The sequence below is a fragment of the Sphaeramia orbicularis genome, chromosome 15 (genome assembly GCF_902148855.1).
Source record: "Sphaeramia orbicularis chromosome 15, fSphaOr1.1, whole genome shotgun sequence".
NCBI classification, from domain to species: Eukaryota; Metazoa; Chordata; class Actinopteri; order Kurtiformes; family Apogonidae; genus Sphaeramia; species Sphaeramia orbicularis.
The window spans coordinates 53,840,154-53,862,762 of record NC_043971.1 but is presented as its reverse complement, the minus strand read 5'-3'; the positions used below and the strand labels follow the sequence as shown (position 1 = coordinate 53,862,762).

General features: G+C 40.7%; 1 protein-coding gene across 7 annotated transcripts in view; it reads left to right on the top strand.

Annotated features, from left to right (window-relative positions):
* The first annotated feature begins 16,816 nt into the window (after nucleotides 1-16,816).
* The window catches only part of rtn4a (reticulon 4a), a 50,192-nt gene continuing 44,399 nt past the window's right edge, over nucleotides 16,817-22,609 (top strand). For 2 of the 7 annotated variants that reach the window (XM_030155572.1, XM_030155571.1), the window contains exon 1: nucleotides 16,817-17,785. In XM_030155572.1, coding sequence (XP_030011432.1) covers nucleotides 17,032-17,785 — 754 coding nt within the window. In that variant the 5' untranslated portion in view covers nucleotides 16,817-17,031. The remainder of the gene's footprint in view (nucleotides 17,786-22,609) is intronic. The other 5 variants (XM_030155574.1, XM_030155573.1, XM_030155576.1 and 2 more) reach the window with 3 other exon arrangements.

Below are 22,609 nucleotides of genomic sequence, written 5' to 3'. Positions count from 1 at the left end.
TCTTTCCTTCAACTGTTGCCATTCAGTAGTTTTTCTTTGTTTTCATTATTTTCTGCTTCGTAGATTAATACAGAAAACATCAAAACCATGAAGGAACTTAAATGGAATCATGTAGATAGCAAAAAAAGAAACAAAGCAGCTTAAAGGTGCAGTAGGCTTTCATGACCAGCTTTTCCTCAGATCTGTCCATCCTCAGTCATATCCTCAGTGTCATGAATCTGTTCGTCTGTCTGTCATTACTCAGCTGAATCTCTTCCCTGAGGAATTTTGTCACGACGTGCATTGTGGGAAAGGGAGGTTCGTGCAGCTGCCTGACAGCGACAGCGTAAACATATGATATTATATGGATGAAACAAACAGTCCGGAAACGGCTGGAGGAATATGCATAGAGGGCAGGGAGCTCCTGCCGTTTCCGTGTCGTGTCTGTTCCAGCTGCTGCTCTCAGGCGGCTGCACGAGCCTTCACTTCCCACAATGCACATGATGGAGCAGGCAGTTCATGTAGACCAGACCTACTGCGGACCTGGCTGGCTGGTTCCAGACAATATACATTAGATTCAGGATGTTTTGGACCGCTCCAGCTCATTGGCTGTTGATCCCGGTCTTACTTCCATAGACCAAGAGACGGCGTTTGATGGAGTTGAACATTCATGCATGTGGTAAACACTGGCAGCACTTGGGTTCAGCTGAGGTCTCATGTCCAAGATCATATGATGTATGAAAACGCTGAGTGTACTTCAGATTAACGGTGGTTTGAGTGCTCCTTTTAAAGTAGAGAGGGGCGTCAGACAGGACCGTCCCCTCTCAGGTATCCTCTACCCTCTGGCTATAGAGCCCCTCCTCCACAAAGTCAGGCGAGGTCTTACTGGTTTTAAATTCCCAAATTGTGATTCTGTTTTTAAACCGTCTGCATACGCTGATGATGTTATTGTCATGGTAACCAAACAAAGCGATGTGGATTTTTCAGAAGACAGTGTTACATGATTTGGTCAGATCTCTTCAGCTGAGGGTGTTGTGCTGAATTCTACCCCCGGCCAAAAACTGCATCACACGGCATCCGCTGAAAACAGCTCCCCTTCCTAAGTCAGCCATAAAGAGGACAAAGTGCACTGAACTCACCCTGTCACAGCAGAAGAGCTCCAAACGTGAGCTGCTAAAGTCAGTTCACTGCTTTAGCTTCACAAGCTAATTCTGATGGGGGGTGCAGTTTTCAGCAGTGTCTGATGTCGAATTCTGCTCCTGCTGAAAACTGCACCCCCACCACAGGTGATGTAGTTTTCAGCAGAATCTGTTTAAACTGTTTTATATTTTGTGTGTTGTGTTTCTAAGATTTAACTTTAGACAGTTTTCTATACCTTACAGTTTGCACATTCTTTAATATTAAACAGATAAAAAACACAACTGCAATATCTTACAATATTACTAATGACTTAATTGCTCCACAGGTCTGATGGTGTTCAGAGTTCATAATCCACAGTTCATTTCAGACCCTACAGTCAGAAAGGAGAAAAAGTTGTGACAGGGTGAATTCGGTGCACATTGTCCTCTTCATGGGAAGGGGGAGCAGTTTCCGGCAGAGAGTAGAATTTGGCACAACAGATGTAAACTGGGCAAAGAGCGAGGCTCTGATGGGGGGGGGGGGGGGGGGGGGGGGGGGGGGGGGGCTGCAGAGACCTGTTCTACCTGGTGGACTCACCTGGAAAAAAGGAAGTATTAAATATCATGGGTTTTTTGTTTGTTTTTTTTTGTTGTTTTTTTTTAAATCAAGCGAACATTGATAAAAACTGGGAGAATGTTTTGGAAAACGTTGAAGGAAGACTGAAAAAATGGGAATGGATTTTAACCTAAACTGTCTTTTAGAGGTCGTGTTTTAATTATCAGTAATCTGGTAGCATCTATGTAGCAGCATCGTTTGTCTTGTGTGGACCCTCCAGGTAGAGTACTGACTGGAATCCGGTCGGTGGTGGATTTCTTCTGGGACCACCTTCACTGGGTCCAAGGTTATTATCGTTAACGAAAACTAACGAAATGACAAAAGCTAGAATTGAAAAAACATTTTCGTTCACTGAAATAAATAAAAACTATATTTAAAAGAAAAAACAATAACTAACTGAAACTGTATTGTGTGTTTACAAAACTAACTAAAACGGATAAAAATTATGGATAAAATTCCCTTTGTTTTCGTCTTTGTCAATGTCAGATTGATATAAAATCGATTTATTTCCCTCAAGCAATTTTCTCTGCTGGCACCATATGATATTTAAGGGTCCGTCACTTGTGTTCACTTGTGGTTTCCAGTCGTCTTCTGGTCCCCACTCTACCTGGAAACATGGAGACTAAAGCAGCAGAGTCCTGTCTGGGATTGATTTGAATATGACGACAGAGAAGAAGAGAAAAGAGACAACTGAACTACAACTAAACTAAAACTAAAGCATTTAGAAAATAACAAAAACTAATAAAAACTATCAAACCTGCTCTAAAAACGAACTAAAACTAAGTGAATTAGAGAAAAAAAAGTCAAAACTAAATAAATTAAACTAGAATGAAAAATCCAAATCTACTCGAACCTTGACTGGGTCCCACAGAGGATCTGGTTTTTATCCAGAGCAGAAGGAGGACAGGTGCAGGTGCAGGTGCAGGGGCAGGGGCAGGGGCAGGGGCAGAGGCAGGGGCAGCGGTAGGGGCAGGTGCAGGGGCAGAGGCAGGGGCAGGGGCAGAGGCAGGGGCAGCGGTAGGGGCAGGGGCAGGGGCAGAGGCAGGGGCAGCGGCAGGGGCAGGGGCAGAGGCAGGGGCAGCGGCAGGGGCAGGGGCAGAGGCAGGGGCAGCGGCAGGGGCAGGGGCAGAGGCAGGGGCAGAGGCAGGGGCAGGGGCAGAGGCAGGGGCAGGGGCAGGGGCAGAGGCAGGGGCAGGGGCAGGGGCAGGGGCAGGGGCAGGGGCAGAGGCAGGGGCAGCGGCAGGGGCAGGGGCAGAGGCAGGGGCAGAGGCAGGGGCAGGGGCAGAGGCAGGGGCAGCGGTAGGGGCAGAGGCAGGGGCAGGGGCAGGGGCAGGGGCAGAGGCAGGGGCAGAGGCAGGGGCAGAGGCAGGGGCAGCGGTAGGGGCAGGGGCAGGGGCAGAGGCAGGGGCAGCGGTAGGGGCAGGGGCAGGGGCAGGGGCAGAGGCAGGGGCAGGGGCAGAGGCAGGGGCAGCGGTAGGGGCAGGGGCAGGGGCAGGGGCAGAGGCAGGGGCAGGGGCAGCGGTAGGGGCAGGGGCAGGGGCAGAGGCAGGGGCAGCGGTAGGGGCAGGGGCAGGGGCAGGGGCAGAGGCAGGGGCAGGGGCGCTGCTCTCCGTCTACAGTTCATCCAGCGGCTGGTGAGCGCTCCGGTGGACCTGGTGTGGAGGTCCATGGCCCAGACTGTCCTCGCTCAGTGTGGGGGTCTGGGATTGAAGGAGTCTCTGTTCCTCATGGACCTGGGGGATCACAGATTGGAAGACCTTCCAAGGTTTTATCAGACTGTGTTTATAATCTGGGGACTTTTTAGAAAAGACTATGTCCATGAGTTTTGCTCGCTTCTCTGGATTTTAAAGGAACCTGTTGTGTTTTAAGGTGGACAGTATTTGAGGAGCTTCTGTTTTAAAGAAGTTCCTGATGGTAAAGATCACCACGCTGGGACACACGGTGAACTTGTGTGGACCCAACATGGACGACGCTGCTGCTCTGTCCTCTGTTCTTAGTTTCTCCTCAGTCAGAACCATCAGAACGCTGCTGAGGAACTGGAGGGACCAGCTGACAGCAGAGGAACATGCTGCTGTCGTCTCTGACTGTGCAGGTTCTGCCCGGCCTCAGGATGAGCCTTTTCCTTTAAATATTCCACCCCCTGAGTCTACAGACTGTTCAGGTGTGGTTTTGGCTTCAGATCCCATCACCCTGCAAGACTCAACAGGTAAAAAGATGTACCAGCTCCTAGCAAAGATCTTATGCTGCGTTCAAGGCCCTTTTTTGAGCCCGTAAGTCACAACTTCAAATCACAACTCACGACTTTATAACGTTCCAGGCAAGTCACGCCAAACTGCCTGAGCGCAAGGAATTGTGGGAGTTAGATGTAAACAAACCAGCATGGTGGACGGTACGTTATGTTCATTTACAGTCTTTTCTATCGCTAAAGGTGTTTGCTTTTTGCTTATTTGAGGGAAACAGAGGAGGAAAAACAGCGCATAAGGCAAGAGAAGCTGTTCTACCTTTGATGTTATTTGTAGATCTGGATTCGTTTTTGGTTTTAATTTATTCTTGCACTCATTGGACTGAAAACTAGCTAACACTAGAGCAGCTGCTGATTATACAGAACATTTACAGATAAATAATGTCAGAGCTATACCTTGTTTTAATAAACAATCTGCATAAACATCGCATCCATGGGGGGGGTCAGAACTCAGAACTGGGAGAACATGGATCTGGTATGAGTTCACAGGTGGAAGTCACAGGTTTGACTGACATTCCAGTGCATTTACACCAGTAGAAGGATGGAAAAACAGGAGTTAGGGGTGGACTGGAACGCAGAATTAAACAAAGGTAAACTGAATGATCATGTTCATACTGTTTGGAGAGGTCACCTGGGTCTGGGTTCAGATGTGAGACCAGCATTGAGAGCACTTTACAAACCACTGGTAACTACAAAGGTTGGAGACCTACAGTGGAGGGTTTCATATGGTGCAGTGGCTGTGGATGCTTTTGTCTCTGTTTTAAACGTGAACGTGTGTTTTGTTCTCAGAGGGAAACTGTGCTCCAGTGTTTCCTGGACTGCAGCAGGTTAAAGTCAGTTTGGTTTCTTACAGACTGTTCACCTCGTTTGTGGAGCTCTTTTCTCTTCATCCTGGGCTTTAGTTCCAGGCAGACAACCAGAGTGACATGTGAACTGTTGAACTTCATCCTCGGTCAGGCTAAGATGGCCGTTTCCATCAGCAGGAAACAGAAACAGAGCAACTGTTGGATGGTGACTTTAAAACCATGTGGATCAGAATGATCAAAACTCCACTGAACATTGATTAGAGGTACTATCTTGTCTTTTTACTGATGTGCCATACAAAGCATCCTGCCGTCCTGCATCTGTGTGTGGTATCTGAGCTGTACGGCAGCCAACAGGAAGGCGCTCCAAAGGGTCCTCACCATGGCCCACAAGACCACCAGCTGACCCCGTCCTTCCCTGGAGGACCTCTACAGTTCCCAGTGTCTCAGGAGGGCGCCGAATATTATCAGCGATGCAACCCATCCTGGCTGTCCACTTTTTGAACTCTGACCCTCTGGCAGACGACACTGAAGTCCAGCACAAACAGTTTTTATTCCAGAGCCATGATTGCACTGAATACTGCAGGACATGAACTAACTGTGTGGAATGTTGAATGTTGTCCAGAGTAAATGAGGAGGTTTTCTAGTAATACTCTTTTTTATGCTGCTTTTTTTTTTTTTTTTTTTTTTAGATATTTATGCCATCAGGGTTTTTCTTCTATATTTGAGTTTTTATACTCTTTTATATACATTGTTTATGCTTTTTTATGGCACCTAGGATGATTGCACTTTTTTTAATATCACTGTACCTGTACAATGACAATAAAGACATTCCATTCTATTCTATTCTATTCTATTCTATTCTAGTCTGTTCTATTCAAATGATGGATGATCTGGAAATGTTTGAGAATATTTGGTGCTACAATCATAATCTTTGTTCTATCAAAGAAGAGGAACTTGCCTTTGGTCTGGTCCTCACATGAAGAAAAACTGTTTTTGTCTGAACTTGATAGATCATATGTTATTGTTTTGTGTAGACTGAGGAATGTTTAGTTCTTTAAATAAAGAGTTTAGAAAAAATCTTTCTTTCTTTCTTTCTTTCTTTCTTTCTTTCCTTCTTTCTTTCTTTCTTTCTTTCTTTCTTTCTTTCTTTCTTTCCTTCTTTCTTTCTTTCTTTCTTTCTTTCACAATACAGTAATACTTTAAAAGTGCTTTTAATTTGGAAACTAAGAGTAAAGTGTTCTTGCAAACAACAGTTCGACAGCACAAGAATCCAACCACACAGTTAGTCTGTCCTCAGCTGTGCTCAGATCATCAACCTCTGGTGTCTCATCTCAGGTTTATGCTTTTCAATTAATAACTGGGATCTGCTAGGGCAGAATAAATAAATAAATACACACACACACACACACACACACATATATATCTATATATATATATCTATATATATATCTATATATATATATATATATACACACACACACACACACACACACACACACACATATATATATATATATATATATATATATATATATATATATATATATATATATGTAGGGGCGACACGGTGGTGCAGTGGTTAGCACTCGTGCCTCACAGCAAGAAGGTCCTGGGTTTGATTCCAACACCAGTCGACAGGGGGTGGGACCTTTCTGTGTGGAGTTTGCATGTTCTCCCCGTGTCTGCGTGGGTTCTCTCTGGGTACTCCGGCTTCCTCCCACCATCCAAAGACATGCACTAATAGGTTAATTGGTTAATCTAAATTGCCCATAGGTGTGAATGTGACAGTGATTGTTTGTCTCTATATGTTCAGCCCTGTGATGAACTGGCGACTTGTCCAGGGTGTACCCCGCCTTCGCCTCTATGTAGCTGGGATAGGCTCCGAGCGACCCCCGTGACCCTAGTGAGGATAAATATATATATATATATATATATATATATAGATAGATAGATAGATAGATAGATAGATAGATAGATAGATAGATAGATAGATAGATAGATAGATATAGATAGATATTGATATTGATATAGATATAGATATGTATGTATAAAAAATGATATACAGAGTCCTGAAATAAAGCATAGACACGTTATTGGATGATACATATTTACAGTGTATGTTCAACTTCTCTCTGTTTGTTAGCGATGCTAGATTATTTTGTTCCATTTTGTTCCACAGACATTAAAGGAGTTGAGGCGTTTCTGGTTTTTAACCCTCGGCCAACTTCTGTCTGAAAGGGTATTGTAATCATTTTGTCATCTGCCTGTCTGTCCATTCAATGACATATTTGCATTATCTGAAGAATGCATTGAGATATCTGCACCAAATTTATAACAGATGCATCTTGGCAGAAGAATGTTGAAAATAAATGACCTTGACCTATTTTTTTCAAGGTCAAATGGCCTTGTGCATTGTGCAGTTTTAATATTGAAGTACTTCCAATAGAAATATGTTTGTAATAAGTTTTACAATCTAGTCTAAATTATAGGGCAGTAACTTTCTACAGAATTTTACACGATATTTGGCTGAGGGCTTTTAAAAGTGTGCAGCATGTTATGTTCCAGTTTTATCGCAGAAATGAAATAAGAAACAGCCTCTTGGAAAACCTGATGGATAACAAATTAAGGTGTAAGTGGAACCATTCCAACAAATGATGCCATGACTTGTATCTGTTTTCCATTATTTCACATTTAAATTGTGAGATTTTTCAAACATATTTATTTTCTGTGGTTCACAGTTTCTTGAATTTCAGTGAAACTTCTGTTGAAATGATACCACAAACTAAAGACAAATACCCTCTTAGAATAACTCAGTTAAGCATTTCAGTTTGGTTACTTTCACAAATGGGTCCAGTTTTCTGTTTTATAAAACCATCAGTAATGAAATAGAACAAAGTACTCAACTATCATACAGAACTAACATCACTATAACATAACTATCACATATATTTTTGAGTTATATGTGTATTTCCATTGTATATAACTTTATACTTCCAACATGTGAGGGCTCATACCACACAATATTTTGTAAACAGTATCATGTAAGAACACAATTTTTGTTGAACGCTGGAAGAGTTTTTACAACTATTGCAGTAGCATTGACTACTTCCTTTCTCACCAGTCGACACTTGAACACTAAATCTACAGTTTCTAAGACTTCGGTTTGTGATGGATGCCTTGAGAAATGTTTGAACTCTGGTCTTTAACCCTTCAGGGTTTATCGAAGCATTATGTTAAAAAAAAAGTTTTTGTTTAACATTGACTGACCATGTAAACCTGGAGATCTGATCAACAGATAAACACCTTTATACCTTTATATGTTTATATTTGCGACCTATGTTTTTAGGGATGGGAATCGAGAACCGGTTCTTTTTCAGAACCGGTTCCCAGTAGCTCGATTCCTTGGAATCATTTGCCTGCCTGCTTAACAATTCTGCTTATTGATTCCGCTGTCGTTGCGCATGTGCGATGACATCACGCATACGCTTCATTGTTTTGGTCAGAACGTAGCCAACATGGTGCTGAGGCAGAAACGGTCTAAAAAGATGACGCCAGGTCCAAACAGACCACACCAGGTCCAAACAGACCACGCCAGGTCCAAACAGACCACGCCAGGTCCAAACAGACCACACCAGGTCCAGTTGTAACACTTGCTAAGCTTCCATTTCTTCTAAAGGGTGGAATCCCTCCAGTCTGCTCAAACATTTGTTCACATCATGTGAATCATTTACAGGAATGTCACGTATTTGATTCTCTACTTAGCGACGCTTGTGAATGTAGTGGCAGAGTGAACGCTGGGCCTAGTTCCAGTTCCGATACGGGCAGCAAACGTCGTACCCAAATACAAGTTTCTGAAGGTAGGGGAAAGGAAATGAGGTGCACAACAATAGGAGACGAGCCGGGCTGAGTCGAACCAGTTCCACGCAGTAGAAATGTGGCAATAGAGGAATTAGTAAAGAGTCTTCAGTTTCACTTTCACTGACCCCCCCCCCCAGCGTCATCTGTTCTCATTATTTGTACATACTGTGTGTGTTATATTTTCTGTGCAGATGGAAATATAACAGACAGTTAATGCAAACACACCTGTTTGTACTCTTTTATTCCCTCACCCAATGGGAATCGATAAGAGAATCAATAAGGAATCGGATCAATAAGCAAAATCAATAATGGAATCGAAATTGTTAAATTCTTAACGATTCCCATCCCTATATGTTTTACTCTTTTAACTTCCAAAACAGTTCATAGAGCATGTTTGTGGGTTTTATTGCGATAAAAAGGATATTTTTTTTAAATCACAACAGGTTTTTTGGTATATTTTTGGCCCAATATGTTGACAAAGTAAAATAAAGTGAAAAAAGAACTGTGAGATCATTTAGGTGAAATAGTTCTGAAAAAAAAACAAAAAACAACCAAACATGGGTATTAACATGTTTTATGTGCTATATAAGTGCAAAATCAGAAGTATTAAAAGGTGACTACCCTTCATGTCAAAAGTATTGAAAAAAATGCTCTATTTGCAGTTGCAATTCCATCTGGAGGGTGTTACGGAAATTTTCCTCTGCTGCTGGTGAATAATGAAACAGAGACTTCTGCCGGCCGACAAGATTTTATTTCTGTGTCAAGAAAGGTCAGTTCTGCACACGAGCGGCGATTGTGAAGAAAAGACAAAGAGCTTCTCACAAGGTCCACCTTTCATTGGGTGAATCGCATTTGCAGGTGACACCTCCAGTCTCCTCAAAGGGCCTTTGGATTGAATGATGAACTCAAGGCTTTAACAATCAGTCACCTTTTGTTACCTTGCAAGAAAATTTACACACACAGTAGGGGGATTTGGGTAAGAATGTGGGAAAATTAGCATGCAGTGGGGGGTATTGGGGAAAGTTAGCATGTAGTGGGGAAGGGTATTCAGGAGCGGATACGGGAACAGAGACAGGAATTAGATAAAGAAGTTAAAATCACATTTCAAGGGGAACGACATTTTAGAAAAATGTTATCTGCTTTTTTTAAGTCACTTCACAGCACTGAAACTGCACTTTTAAGAGTTTTTAATGATCTTTTTTTAACTGCTGATGCAGGTTGCTCCTCAGTTTCAGTGCTTTTAGATTTAACTGCAGCCTTCGACTCTGTAGATCACCTGATCTTGTTTTCCCGCCTTGAGAACTGTGCTGGCATCAAAGGCACGGCCTTAAACTGGTTTAGGTCGTATCATATCTCTCAGGGCAATCCTTTTCTGCTCACAGTTCAGGTGCTGCCCCCCTCAGCTGTGGAGTGCAGCAGGGATCACTACTGGGCCTGTTCTGTTTTCCCTGTATTTGTTGCCACTTGGGTTAATTTTTAAGCGACACAATATTTCTTTTCACTGTTTCACAGATGACCTGCAAATGTATTTGCCCCTTAGGGCCAACTCTAATAGCATCCAAGCCCCGCTGAACTGTCTTCAGGATGTGAGGGAATGGTTGGAATCCAATTTTTAAAAACATAGGTCAAGGCAAACTTTATGATCCCCGAGGGGCAATTTGTTCTACAGCCAGCAGTATCACATGGACAACAAACCAATAATAAATACAACAAATAGTCCATTAAAGACAATAGCACCAACATTACAGAGAGTTATTCAGCAGAACAATGGCTGCCAGAACCAAAGAATTCCTCATCCTATTGGCCCTACATTTAGGAACACTGTATCTGTGACCTGATGGAAGACACCTGAACTCATCATACAGGGGATCATCCAGGACTGACTGAGCCTTCTGCAGAATCCACCTCTGGTCCAACACAGTCAGATCAGTGAGTGTGGTAACCGCAATTCTGCTGAACACTGTAGTGATGCCCTGCAACCTGTTCCTGTTTTTAAGGGTCAGCAGCCCATAGCAGCTGATGGAAGAAAAGGTCAGCACAGACTCAATAAAACAAGAATCAAACATTTTCATAAAAGTGTTATCCACTGTGAAACTGCAAAGCTTACGATAAAACTCCATCCTCTGATGAGCTTTTTTACATCCGGCATCCACCTGAGACTGGAATGTTAGCCTGTGGTCCAGCACCGTTCTGAGATATTTCTTCTGCTGAACCACCTCAACAGCCTGGACATTAATGACGACAGGAGAGAAGACTGGAGGATTCTTCCTGAAATCTGCAAACATCTCTTTGGTTTTGAACCCGTTCACATTTAAAAAGGACGTGCTACACCAGTCAGTGAATTCAGACACTACAATAACGAATCCAAATCTGAGATTGTTGTTTTTGGAAAACCAGATTCTAGTGCTGCGCTGGGCCCCTTAAAAAACTACTGCCATCCATCAGCCAGAAACTTTATTTTTTTTTAGACAGCTCTTTTAAACTGGACCGACAAATCAGTCTGGTAGTTAAATCTTGTTTTTATCACTTACGTGCAGTGGTGTAGTCCAGGGTACACAGCGCTATACGACATATACCTACTTATTTTTCAGTCAGCATTGCATATACCCATGTTTGCCTCATGTTGAATACATTTCCATTCCTGCAGCTTTTATGTGTGACCAGTAAAACCTGCAAACTGCTCCTGACCAAGTCATGATAATTATATAATAGTGAGCAAATACTACTGACAGATTTTTGGGTAAACTAAATAGAGTAGTCTGACATGACAGGGCATTTTTTCTGGACTACTTAAAAAAAAAAGGCAAAAATTGAGAGTAATACCCACTACCCACTTCTCCAGGGACCACTACACCACTGGTTACGTGTCCTCAGTAAGGTTAAGCCTTACCAAGGTTATAACGAAATGACGAAAACTAGAATTGTAAAAACATTTTTGTTAACTGAAATAAATAAAAACTATAATTAAAAGAAAAAAAACAATAACTAACTGAAACTGTATTGTGTGTTTACAAAGCTAACTAAAACAGATAAAAATTATGGATAAAATTCCCTTCGTTTTCATCTTTGTCAATGTCGAATTGATGTGAAATCGATTTATTTCCTTCAAGCAATTTTCTCTGCTGGCACCATATGATATTTAAGGGTCCATCACTTGTGTTCACTTGTGGTTTCCAGTCGTCTTCTGGTCCCCACTCTACCTGGAAACATGGAGACTAAAGCAGCAGAGTCCTGTCTGGGATTTATTTGAATACGACCACAGAGAAGAAGAGAAAAGAGACCACTGAACTACAACTAAACTAAAACTAAGCATTTAGAAAACAACAAAAACTAATAAAAACTTGCAAACCTGCTCTAAAAACAAATTAAAACTAAGTGAATTAGAGAAAAAAAAGTCAAAACTAAATAAAACTAAACTATAATGAAAATCCTAAACTATTAGAACCTTCAGCCTTACGTGTCACAAACGGACTTTGATGAACTGACATCATTCATACTTTTACCAGGTGCTGGTTGGACTTGTGCAGCTCCTTGTCCTGCAGGTTGGACCAGGCCTCTGTCCGCCGCCTGCAGTTGGTCCAAAACTCTGCAGCACACAGAGGTATGAGCACATGACACCTGCCCTGGCCTCCATGTGCTCGCTTCCTGTCAGCTACACGATTCCTTTTAAAAATGTCCTATTAGTTTTCAGATGTTTTAATGGGCTGGCTCCATCTTATCTTTATGAGCTTGTGTTGGTCACTCCATGTTCCTGCCAGAACACTGAAGTCCACTGACCAGCTGACCTGAGACCACAGGTGACAAACATGCGGCCCGGGGGCCAAATCCGGCCCGCTAAAGGGTTCAATCTGGCCCCTGGGATGAATTTGTGAAATGCAAAAATTACACTGAAGATATTAACAATCAATGATGTTAGACTCATTTTTAGGTCAATTCAATCTAGAGTGGGTCAGAACCAGTCAAATACTATCATAATAACCCTTGAAAAATGAAAACTGCTCATTTTTCTCTTTTTTTTAGTTACATTTCACAAAAATGTTTACATTTGCTGACTAGCCTTTTGCAAAAAATGTGAATAACCTGAAATGTCTTAATAGATGTATGTGAAAGTTTAAAAATATTCTCCCTGTTATTAAATGTTGTGTGTATTTGTAGCTAAACTGTGATCTGTAAGTTGTGATGCACATGTATGAATAATAAACTGAGGTGTAATATTGTTAACATTGCACTGATTTTTCTTAAGAATTTTCAGATTGTTCACATTTGTTCATGTTATGTTCAAGTACAGTTCGTAGATTTAAACATTTCCATTACAGAATTTTACTTTTTTCACTCTAAACTTCTTTTCCTATTATTTATATTATTTTACTGGTCCAGCCCACTTTAGATCATATTAGGCTGGACGTGGAACTGAACTAAAATGAGTTTGACCCCCCTGTCTAAGATGTTCCAAGGTCACAGCTAAAAAGCAGAGGTGACCCAGCCTTCTGTGTTGCAGTCCCCAAACTGTGGAACAGTTTCCTGTTGGACATCAGAAAAGCCCAGTCTATTCATATTTTTAATTCTTCCTTAAAAACTCATGTGTTTTCACTGGTGTTTAACACAAGCTGAGCAGGACATTTTATATGTTTTACCTGTTTTTATCTGTTTTTATTTTCCTGTTTTATTTGCTTTTACTGTTTTAGTGTTGTTCTTAATGTCTGCATTGGCACTTTTAATATAGCTGTAAAGCACTTTGGGCAACGTTGGCTGTTGTAAATGTGCTATACAAATCAATTTGACCTTTATCTTGATCAAAATAGGCTCAGACCGCTAAGGGTTAAACACTTTCCACTATGAGCCACTAGTGTAACCAAACCTCAGTCATTTTGTCATTATTTTGAAACACATCTTTGTGATACATGTATTCTCTTGACTTGTTTTGTATTAAAAGTCAACTGCATCCAATTTACATTTGAACAAGGAAATCAGTTATATCCAGTGTCTTCACATCACAGAACTTTTCTTGTTATTACCGCATAATATCATCACTGCAAATGATTTACCAAATCCTCCAGTTTTACAAGCAAGTAATAACTGTAAGTCTCAAAGTCCCTGAATGTAACGTCTCTGTGAATATTGTCAGTATTGTGAAATCCTGTTCTTAGTCATACTGACTGACATGTTTCCTCATGGTTTACTCCTCCCAGTGAGTTAAAGACACAGTTTAACTAAAGATGAGCTAAAATATACAGAAAGTTGGTTATTTTAAAATTATATTTGTAAAACTTTAATAATATAGGCAGCACACTATAGTGGGGAAAAAACAGCTAACAAAATGTATAAGTAACTTATCTATTTTCCTATATTTAATTCACTGATCGTGTAGATCAGGGCTGTCAAACTCATTTCAGTTCAGTTCCACATTCAGTCTAATATGATCTAAAGTGGGCCGGACCAGTAAAATTATACAAATAATAGGATGAGAATTTAGAAATAATGTCAACTGCAAAGTTGTCTCTGTGTTTTTGAGTGAAAAAAGTAAAATTCTTTATGGAAATATTTAAACCTACTTGAACATAACATGAACAAATATGAACAACCTGAAAATTCTTAAGAAAATAATTTCAATGTTAATAATATTACACTTAAGTTGATCATTTATACATGTGCATGACAACTTAAAGATTTAGTAACAGGCAGAATACTGTTAAAATTCCACATACTTCTCTTAAGACATTTCAGATTGTTCACATTTGTTCAGGTTATTCATATTTTTTGTAAAAGGATAGCCTGTGAATGTAACTTTTTTTTCCTAATTCTACTTTTTTTTTAAATTCTAAAACAAAGAGGAACATTTGCAGTTTTCATTATTTATAGGTTATTATGATAGTATTTTACTGGTCTGATCCACTTTAGATTGAATTGACCTAAAATGATTTGAACATCATTGATTGTTAATTTCTTCAGTGTATTTTTTGTATTTCACAAATTCATCCCAGGGGCCGGACTGGACCCTTTGGTGGGCTGGATTTGGCTCCTGGGCCGCATGTTTGACACCTGTGATGTAGATGTTCATAAAAGCTCTGAGTACATTCAAAATGTTATTACATCAAAACAGAGAAAACTGAAAAAATGTGACTTTTTCAGTAAAATCTGTCAGTAACTGAACATAAACCTAGTGTGTCCATCCACTGTCATTGATCCAACTCATGGGCTTTACTGGTGAATCAATGTTGTAGAAGATGATGGTGTTTCCACGTTCACTACGGAGCCTCTGAACATCCAAATGTATGTGATGAGTATGAAAAGATGAAGAACTGTATTTTACACCAATTATTTACATGTATGAATAGAATTAGTGGATCAACAGGTATTAAACAGTTTAGATCGGTAGCTGTTTTCTTGGTCTTTGAGGATTAAAACAGAAAAAGTTATATAGATAAGATGTGTTGTTAGCGGCCTTCAAATACAACTATTTAACCCTTTCATGCATTGTGGTCACTGCAGTGGACAGCTGTTCTCTTGTATATTCATGGATTTTGTTGTTTTAATTCTACATCAGCCAACACAGTAGACACTCACACTGCAAAAATCTAACTCTGACCAAGTGTATTTTTCTCATTTCTAGTCCAAATATCTCACCACACTTAAAATAAGACATAATCACCTAAAGAGGAACTTTTCAGTGAGATAGAAGAACTTATTTTTAGACAATAGATCTGCAAAATCTTATTTCAAGAAATCTTACCAAGATAATTTTCACTTGTTCCACTGGCAGATGTTTTGGCTTGAATTAAGCAAAAAAAAAAAATAAAAAATTACTCTTTAGGTGATTATGTCTTATTTTAAGTGTGATGAGATATTTTGACAAGAAATGAGAAAAATACACTTGGTAAGATTTAGATTTTTGCAGTGCATGCACCATCCCATACACTGCAATTCATACCATTTCTGTAACTTTACTGTTCTAGATAAACCTGATCTGCACTAACATGTTTGAGTGGAAATCAGTTGCTTGTTATTGTTATTAAACTGTAATTAATAGGTTTTTGTGGGGTTTTTTGCATAGTATCTCCATGAAGTGAGTAATGACTAGTACTAGTGTATGTTAAAATGTGAGAAAACATCAGATTAGTTGCATTAAAAATGTTTTCATTTCATAGTTTTCACACAGTTAAATATGTTTTATTTGCTTCAAAAATGTAATGCACGGTGTGCAGCTGAGTGGACATTTTTGAAACTCCATGAAAAGTGGGTTCATAAAAACTATTTTGTTGTACATGTTTCATGTTACAATGACAGAGGGTTATGAACACAGCACAGAAGATCATGGGTTGCCCCCTCCCCTCACTGGACGGTCTTCACAGTGCCCGCTGTGTCAAAAGAACACAGAGCATTGGGAAGGACACCTCTCACCCTGGACACTCCATATTCCAACTGCTGCCATCAGACAGACGATACAGGACTATCAGATCAAGAACAAACAGACTCAGAAACAGTTTTTACCCAACAGCAGTCACACCCTCAATGCCATAAAAAGCACTCTGTAACATAACACACATACGTACGGTGATGGAGACTGTGCAATGATTGAATGAATGTGTGGTTTTGTTTTTTTTATAATTATTTATTTACTATTGTGATGTTTGTGTCTGTGTTGTTGTAGTTGTTTTTATTATGCACTGACTGGTGGACACTTTGTAATTTTGTTGTACATGTTTCAAGTAACAATGACAATGAAGACTATTCTAAAAACTATTTCAGTCGCATTGTTTTTTTTTAATGCCTGGAGGAATAAAAACACTCACGAATAAAAATCTTGATTAAAGCTCTTATAATTCATACGTGAAAGGGTTAAAGATTTTTTTTAACATTTAAAAGGTTCCACAAAACTTAAGTGACCAACTTGGATGCATCATGTTCAGTTTACTTCTGTTAACTTCAGTGTAGTTCAGATTCTAAGGTGTTTCTTGTGTCTGTACAGTGTGTGACATGCGCAGGTCATCTTATGTAATCCGTGTCTTGCTGTACAGTTATGTCAGGAAAGGACTCAACTTTCTGCTCCTCCTAACTTTCTGCTGGGGGGGGGGGGTTAAAGGAGGTGTCCGTTACGCCTCTGCTCCGGGGGCGGGGCTAAGAGGCTTCTTGTCCACGCCCTGATTGGTTGCAGTGGTGTCTTTCAAAGGTTCCGCCGTATGTGATTGGTCAGCGGAGTGCCCCTGGTCCTGTCTGCGTCCATCTGGGACTCGGGTCCGACTCCGTGGCGCACTTTGGCTGCTTTATCCGGTGTCGAACGTGGTCTTACCGGAGCTGGTGACCGGTTTCTGAGCTTTTCCCGGTGGAAGTTTACAACAGGTGGAAACCGAGGGGGAAAAAAAGCCGGTTCTGAAACTTTTCCACCTCAGGAGACAGTTCGAAAAAAAAAGAAACATGGCAGACGACGAGCAGCAGCAGGTCCCCCTGTTCAACGACCAGGTCCACCACTACCAGGCCGAGCCGGACCCACAACCACAACCACAACCAGAGCCAGAACCAGCCAAACCGGACCTCTTCAGCGTGGACGACATAGTGGACCTGGTCGGCGGGGCCCGGGACGCTTTGGAGCGGCACCGAGCAGAGGACAGTCCGGCCCAGGAGTCCACAGAAAGTCCCGTAAGTCCCCCAGAGGAAGCACCGGCCACGATACCACAGCCCGTTCACGTTCCGGAACCAGAGCCAGAGCCCGTTCACGTACCAGAACCAGAACCCGTTCACGTACCAGAACCGGAACCCGTCTACGAACCGGAGCCAGAACCAGAACCTGTGTCAGAACCAGAACCGGTATCAGAGCCAGAGCCTGTCTACGTACCAGAACCAGAACCGGTGTCAGCTCCAGTCGTAAAGGAACCCGAACCGGAGCCAGAACCGGAGCCCGTGGTGGAGCCGGTCCCGGTCCAGGTCCCGGTCCCGGACTCCACCACCCCTCACTTTGTTCCTGAAATTTCACCTGTTGTCGCCCCAGAACCTGAAGTCGTCGCCCCTGTTGCCGAACCGGAGAGTACACAGCTGGTGTCGGAGCCAGAACCAGAACCGGTCCCGGAGCGCGACACCCTCCCAGCGGCTGAAGCCCGGAAAGAGCCCCCAGCCCCCGCAGAGGCAGCAGAAGAACCTGCGGTGACAGAGGAACCAGCGGCTCCGGCGTCCTGTAAGTGCAAGCACGGAAAATACTGACACTGACACACAACAAGCAGCTAGTTCTAATTTAGGTGGAAAAATAAGAGGAATGTGTGTTCAGGTTTAGAGTCAGATGTGTTTATTTTGAGTCTTCACGGTGTTTTTTTCATCTTTAATGGTTTCACTGGATGTTCACTGAGGTTAGCACTGTGTGTGTGTTTGGATCCACAGACCAAAGCAGGGACAGCCAGGGGATTTTCATAGCTGTAACCGACAAGAACAATATTGTTAGTGATATTAAAGTGGGCTTTTTTTGTCTTAATCACATTTCTGTCATTTCGTCATGGCCACGTTAGCTGCATTATAGCGGTGCTAATGCTAATGCTAACAGGACCGGTTTTCAGATTCTGTCATTGACCAGCTGTTTAACACTTTAAAATCCGGTGAAATGACATTTTACACCAAACGCGTGTGTTTTTAACTAAACAAACAGAGTCTTGTAAGTGTTCTTTGTTGATATCAGACTCAGTGCCTTAGCTGTTAGCATGTTGGCCCGGTTTTGCTGTGTTGTCGGTGCGGCCCACCTGTTTGGACAAATACGGGAACTGTTACCGGGATGAGCTGGCAATATGGCACCATTTATGGCGTCTATAGTCATCTTCTACATTTTACCTAATGTCAGCTGGCTGTTGTTAAACCCACTGTTGTTAATATAGTTGATTAGTTCATCGTTATTTATAGCCTGATTGTGTGTGAGCTGCGCCCATCTGCTCGGTGCCTCCTCCGACTGCGTGCCCGCTGTTGCTAACGGGTGTTGCTATCATGGTTCCATTATCGGACATGGTTCGGTTACGTTTTCTCGCAAATTACAGTTTAATAGATGAAGTAATAGACGAAAAGGCAGCCACTGACTCTCCAGGTACCTCGTACTGATATTTTTAGATGATAAAATGTATAAAAGTGTGGCCCAACATTGTTGATTTGTCCGGTGTATGCTATCTGCAAACATATTGAGTTTACTACTCCGACGTACGTTGACGTTACAAATTGCATGATCGAACAAGATGATCAGTGGAAATTTGAACTATTTACAAGATGAGACTATACGAACTTGTTTTACGCTTTAATTGATAAAGCTGAGAAGTGAACAGAACATTAGACAGGGGCCTGTCCGATAATGGAAGCAGGAGGTCGTCGTACAGAAGCTGGAACCTAGAGATTAGTCACAACAAAGGAATCCGCTGTGTGTCCACTCCCTGTCGGCTCCACAGCCTCAACTTAACACTACTAAGACCAATTCAGTCACATTTGTATTTTTTCCTGTAGCTGGTCTGGGTTTGGTTCCTCAACCCCCCCCCTCCTCCTCTAAGCTGCACCCTCCACCCAAAACCAACACCCAAAGCCCGTCAGCAGTGGAGCTACAGAGGCCTCCATGTGTCTGCTTCAGCTTCAGCTGGGGCTGGGGGGCTCAGTGCTCCTTATGTGGCGTTTTTGGGATGTTTCGTACGATGACGCTGCCAGATAGTGTTAGTTTTCGTGCTGACAGTGTTGTTGTGTTTTGCTGATTTGTGGTGTGGATGCAGGTACACAGGCCTGACTGGGCTCCTTCAGGGTGGGGCTGTTGGCAAAGGCCTCTGATGGAGCTGGATGAGCAATAAGCTCCGGGTAAAACACAGCAGACACCAGCCCAAACTAAACACATTCTGCAAAACATGATCAGAATGTCACTGAGGATTCGGTTCATTTGGTGGTGTTAATTTCCTCTTATTTAAACACCGTAGATCCTGCTTTATAATCCTTAACTCTACTATATTTCATCAGAAAGTAACGAACATGGTCTTTGTGAATGCTGTAGTTCATGTTTAGTTGTATTTAATCAATCATATTCAGCTCATTGTTGTGTGTAGTTAAAACTTGAGCTGCAGCTATCAAAAATTTTAGTTTTTGTGCTCAATTCAATTAAATGATTATTTGAATAGGTGAAAAAATAGTAAAAATGTGAAACAGACACGTCTGAAAATGACAAACATGTATTTTATTCCAGAACCAGCAGAAATGACAACCACTAAAATTATAAAAGTAAAATAATATGTAAAAAATACCTATTTAGAAGTAACATTGAAATAACAACAGTACAAAAATATATATAAAGATATCTGTAGATGTAAATGACAACAAACAAGTCAAATGACATCTACAAACAATATGTGAAACGCAGGTCATCATTGTAAGTGAGAAGCTGTTCTCAATTGACTTTACCTGGTAAAATAAAGTATTACTAATAATAATAAACAGTGAAACCAATGTTTAGCAGCAGTGAAATTAAGGAAACAAAAATTCGATTCGGGAAAATTGCAATTGAATTTTTTTATTCGAGTCAGTTAATCGATTAATTGTGTCAGCTCTAGTTGGACTGAGCTAAAGAGCATCACCCTAGTGTCTGGGTGGAGGTGTATAGAAAATTCAGCACATGCTGTGAGAGGTTTATTCATAGAACGACAAACATTTGGTGGTAGAAAATAGGAAACTAAAAATGTTAAATAGTGCTAAGTATTTATTTGGGGATTGTTGTGTATAAAAATGTATAAATGAATGAAAAGCCTCCTAAATTTTAGTCAAGGGCTGCAATAATCAGGGTTTAAACTACAAGCTCATTAAGTTATTTAACCACACACAGACACACACACACACTTGATATTTTAATGATCAGCGTCCACTTTTTGTCAAGGAAAAAATATTAAAACAAGTGATATAATTGTCATCTGGGGTTTCAGAAACCGGTATTTTTAATTAACCAAATGAGTGATTAATAAACTGACCACAAGAATTTTTTTTGGCACCCAAACTAAATGATGTATTAAAAATTTCTTTTTGGTTTTACTTACTGTTCACGTACTGTGTAAGTAAGTTTAGTCATACAAAATTAATCATAATCAGGTCATGGTCAAAACAAGTGAAATATAACCCAAAATAAGAGCGTCGTAAAATAGAACAGATGAGGAAGAGCAGGTCTAGGAGCTGTTTTTCTTCCTCCCAGTGATCATGAATGTTTCAGAGAAAAAACACTTCAGAGATTTTTTAGAGATGCAAACAAATGAAAAGCCTCCTAAGGAATGCTGAAAATATCAGCTGATTAATCTATTAACAGAAATGAACGCATTTGCAGATATTTTGATGATCTGCAGTACTAACTCAAAGGTCTACAGCTATGGTGCATAATTATTACTGTGAAATATCAATATTGTCAACCTAAAATATTAATTCTGTAGTTATTGTAGTATTTGTTGCACTTATTAGCGACAGTTTAAGTTAGTATTTTACCTGATAGATACTCCCTGTTCACTGTTAAATATATCCGGTTAAATGTATAGTGTTTGGGTGAAATGATCAAAAATAAATCAATTCTTTATGTTGGTTCTGAATAAAAGTTGAATTATTTCAAATTGTTATTTTTGTCCTTAAAGACTTGCTGTATGTTTCAGAAATATGATATAAATATAGTGATGAGATCTTTTTCAGCTTTTAACAAAACATGCATGTAAACAAAGTACGGTAACACATTTCACTGATTTCATTAGAAACTGAATAATTGTTGAAGTGCACATCTGATAAAAAAATAAATAATAATAGACACTTACAGTACATTTTAGTAACCTCCTGATAGTGGCTGAACACTTGAGAAAAAGCACTCTAACAACAACAAAATTAGGACTTTTTTTTTTTTTTACATTAATTATTTTGTATACTTAAAAAAAATCTTTCCCAGTTTTATTGATTAATAATTACTTCAGTAAAACCTGTGTAAAGTATTTATTATTTTGACTGTAGAGGAATATATTTTATGTTGTTTGTGTAGTTAGTTTCTAATATCTTGTGTGAACTAGATAATCATGTTGTGTGAGTAAGGTGATTAACTGGTTTGCACAAGATATCGTGTGTTCACAGGATTAAAAAAAGAAGACTGTTCAGGACTTCACGGTATGACTTTGATATTCAGTTTAACATTATACTGTGTATTCAGCTCATTGTTATCCAGGAGCATTAACCAATTAGGTGGTTAGTTTCCAACATTGTTAAATTCTGTTTATTATTTAGAAGCCCATTTTAGGTCGGCCTTCAGTAAATTCGAGACCTGCCACAGTTACTCCATATTTACATTATCGCAATTATTTCATTCATTCATTTCACGGACATTGTGACCATTGTAATCCAATGTAATAATGGTTCTCATTCACCTGCACTGCTTTATTTAGATGTTGTACATGATGCAGTATTTCAGTAATGGGCTTTGTATTTATTAGGCACTTTATATTCAATGTTCGGTTTAAATTTTCATGTGTTTCACGATTCTGTCACTGAATGCCTCTCCTTCTTCATAAGGTGAATGTGTACAATTAAACTATTGCTTTTATCCCATCACTGGGGTATAAGTGCAGTAGTGGTTAATTATGCACAAATTTCACAGAATATGCAATACTGTTAGTCACAAATGCACAGCAATTTATCGTAAACTCAGATTTCAGTGTGATGACAGCCCTGTTTACCGTTCCCCATCTTTTCTTTAAACTTTGGCTGGTTAGTAAAAGCCCCCCACCCCCCTGACGTCTGTCTGAAGAGTCTTCCTTCTCTTTTGTGAACACCAGTCTGATCTGATGAGTCCGGCTGTGACTCACCATCACACTAATCTACGTCATCCTTGTGTCTGAATTGGTGTTTTCGTGTCCACCGTCACCCCCATCAGGCACCGTGACTGACGTGCTGCCTAATTGTCCGGTGCCGGGTGGTCACCAGCGTCCTACATCTTATTTTTGGGTCACCTACATCTGTCAGCGTTCGTTTATGGAGAGCTTGTGAT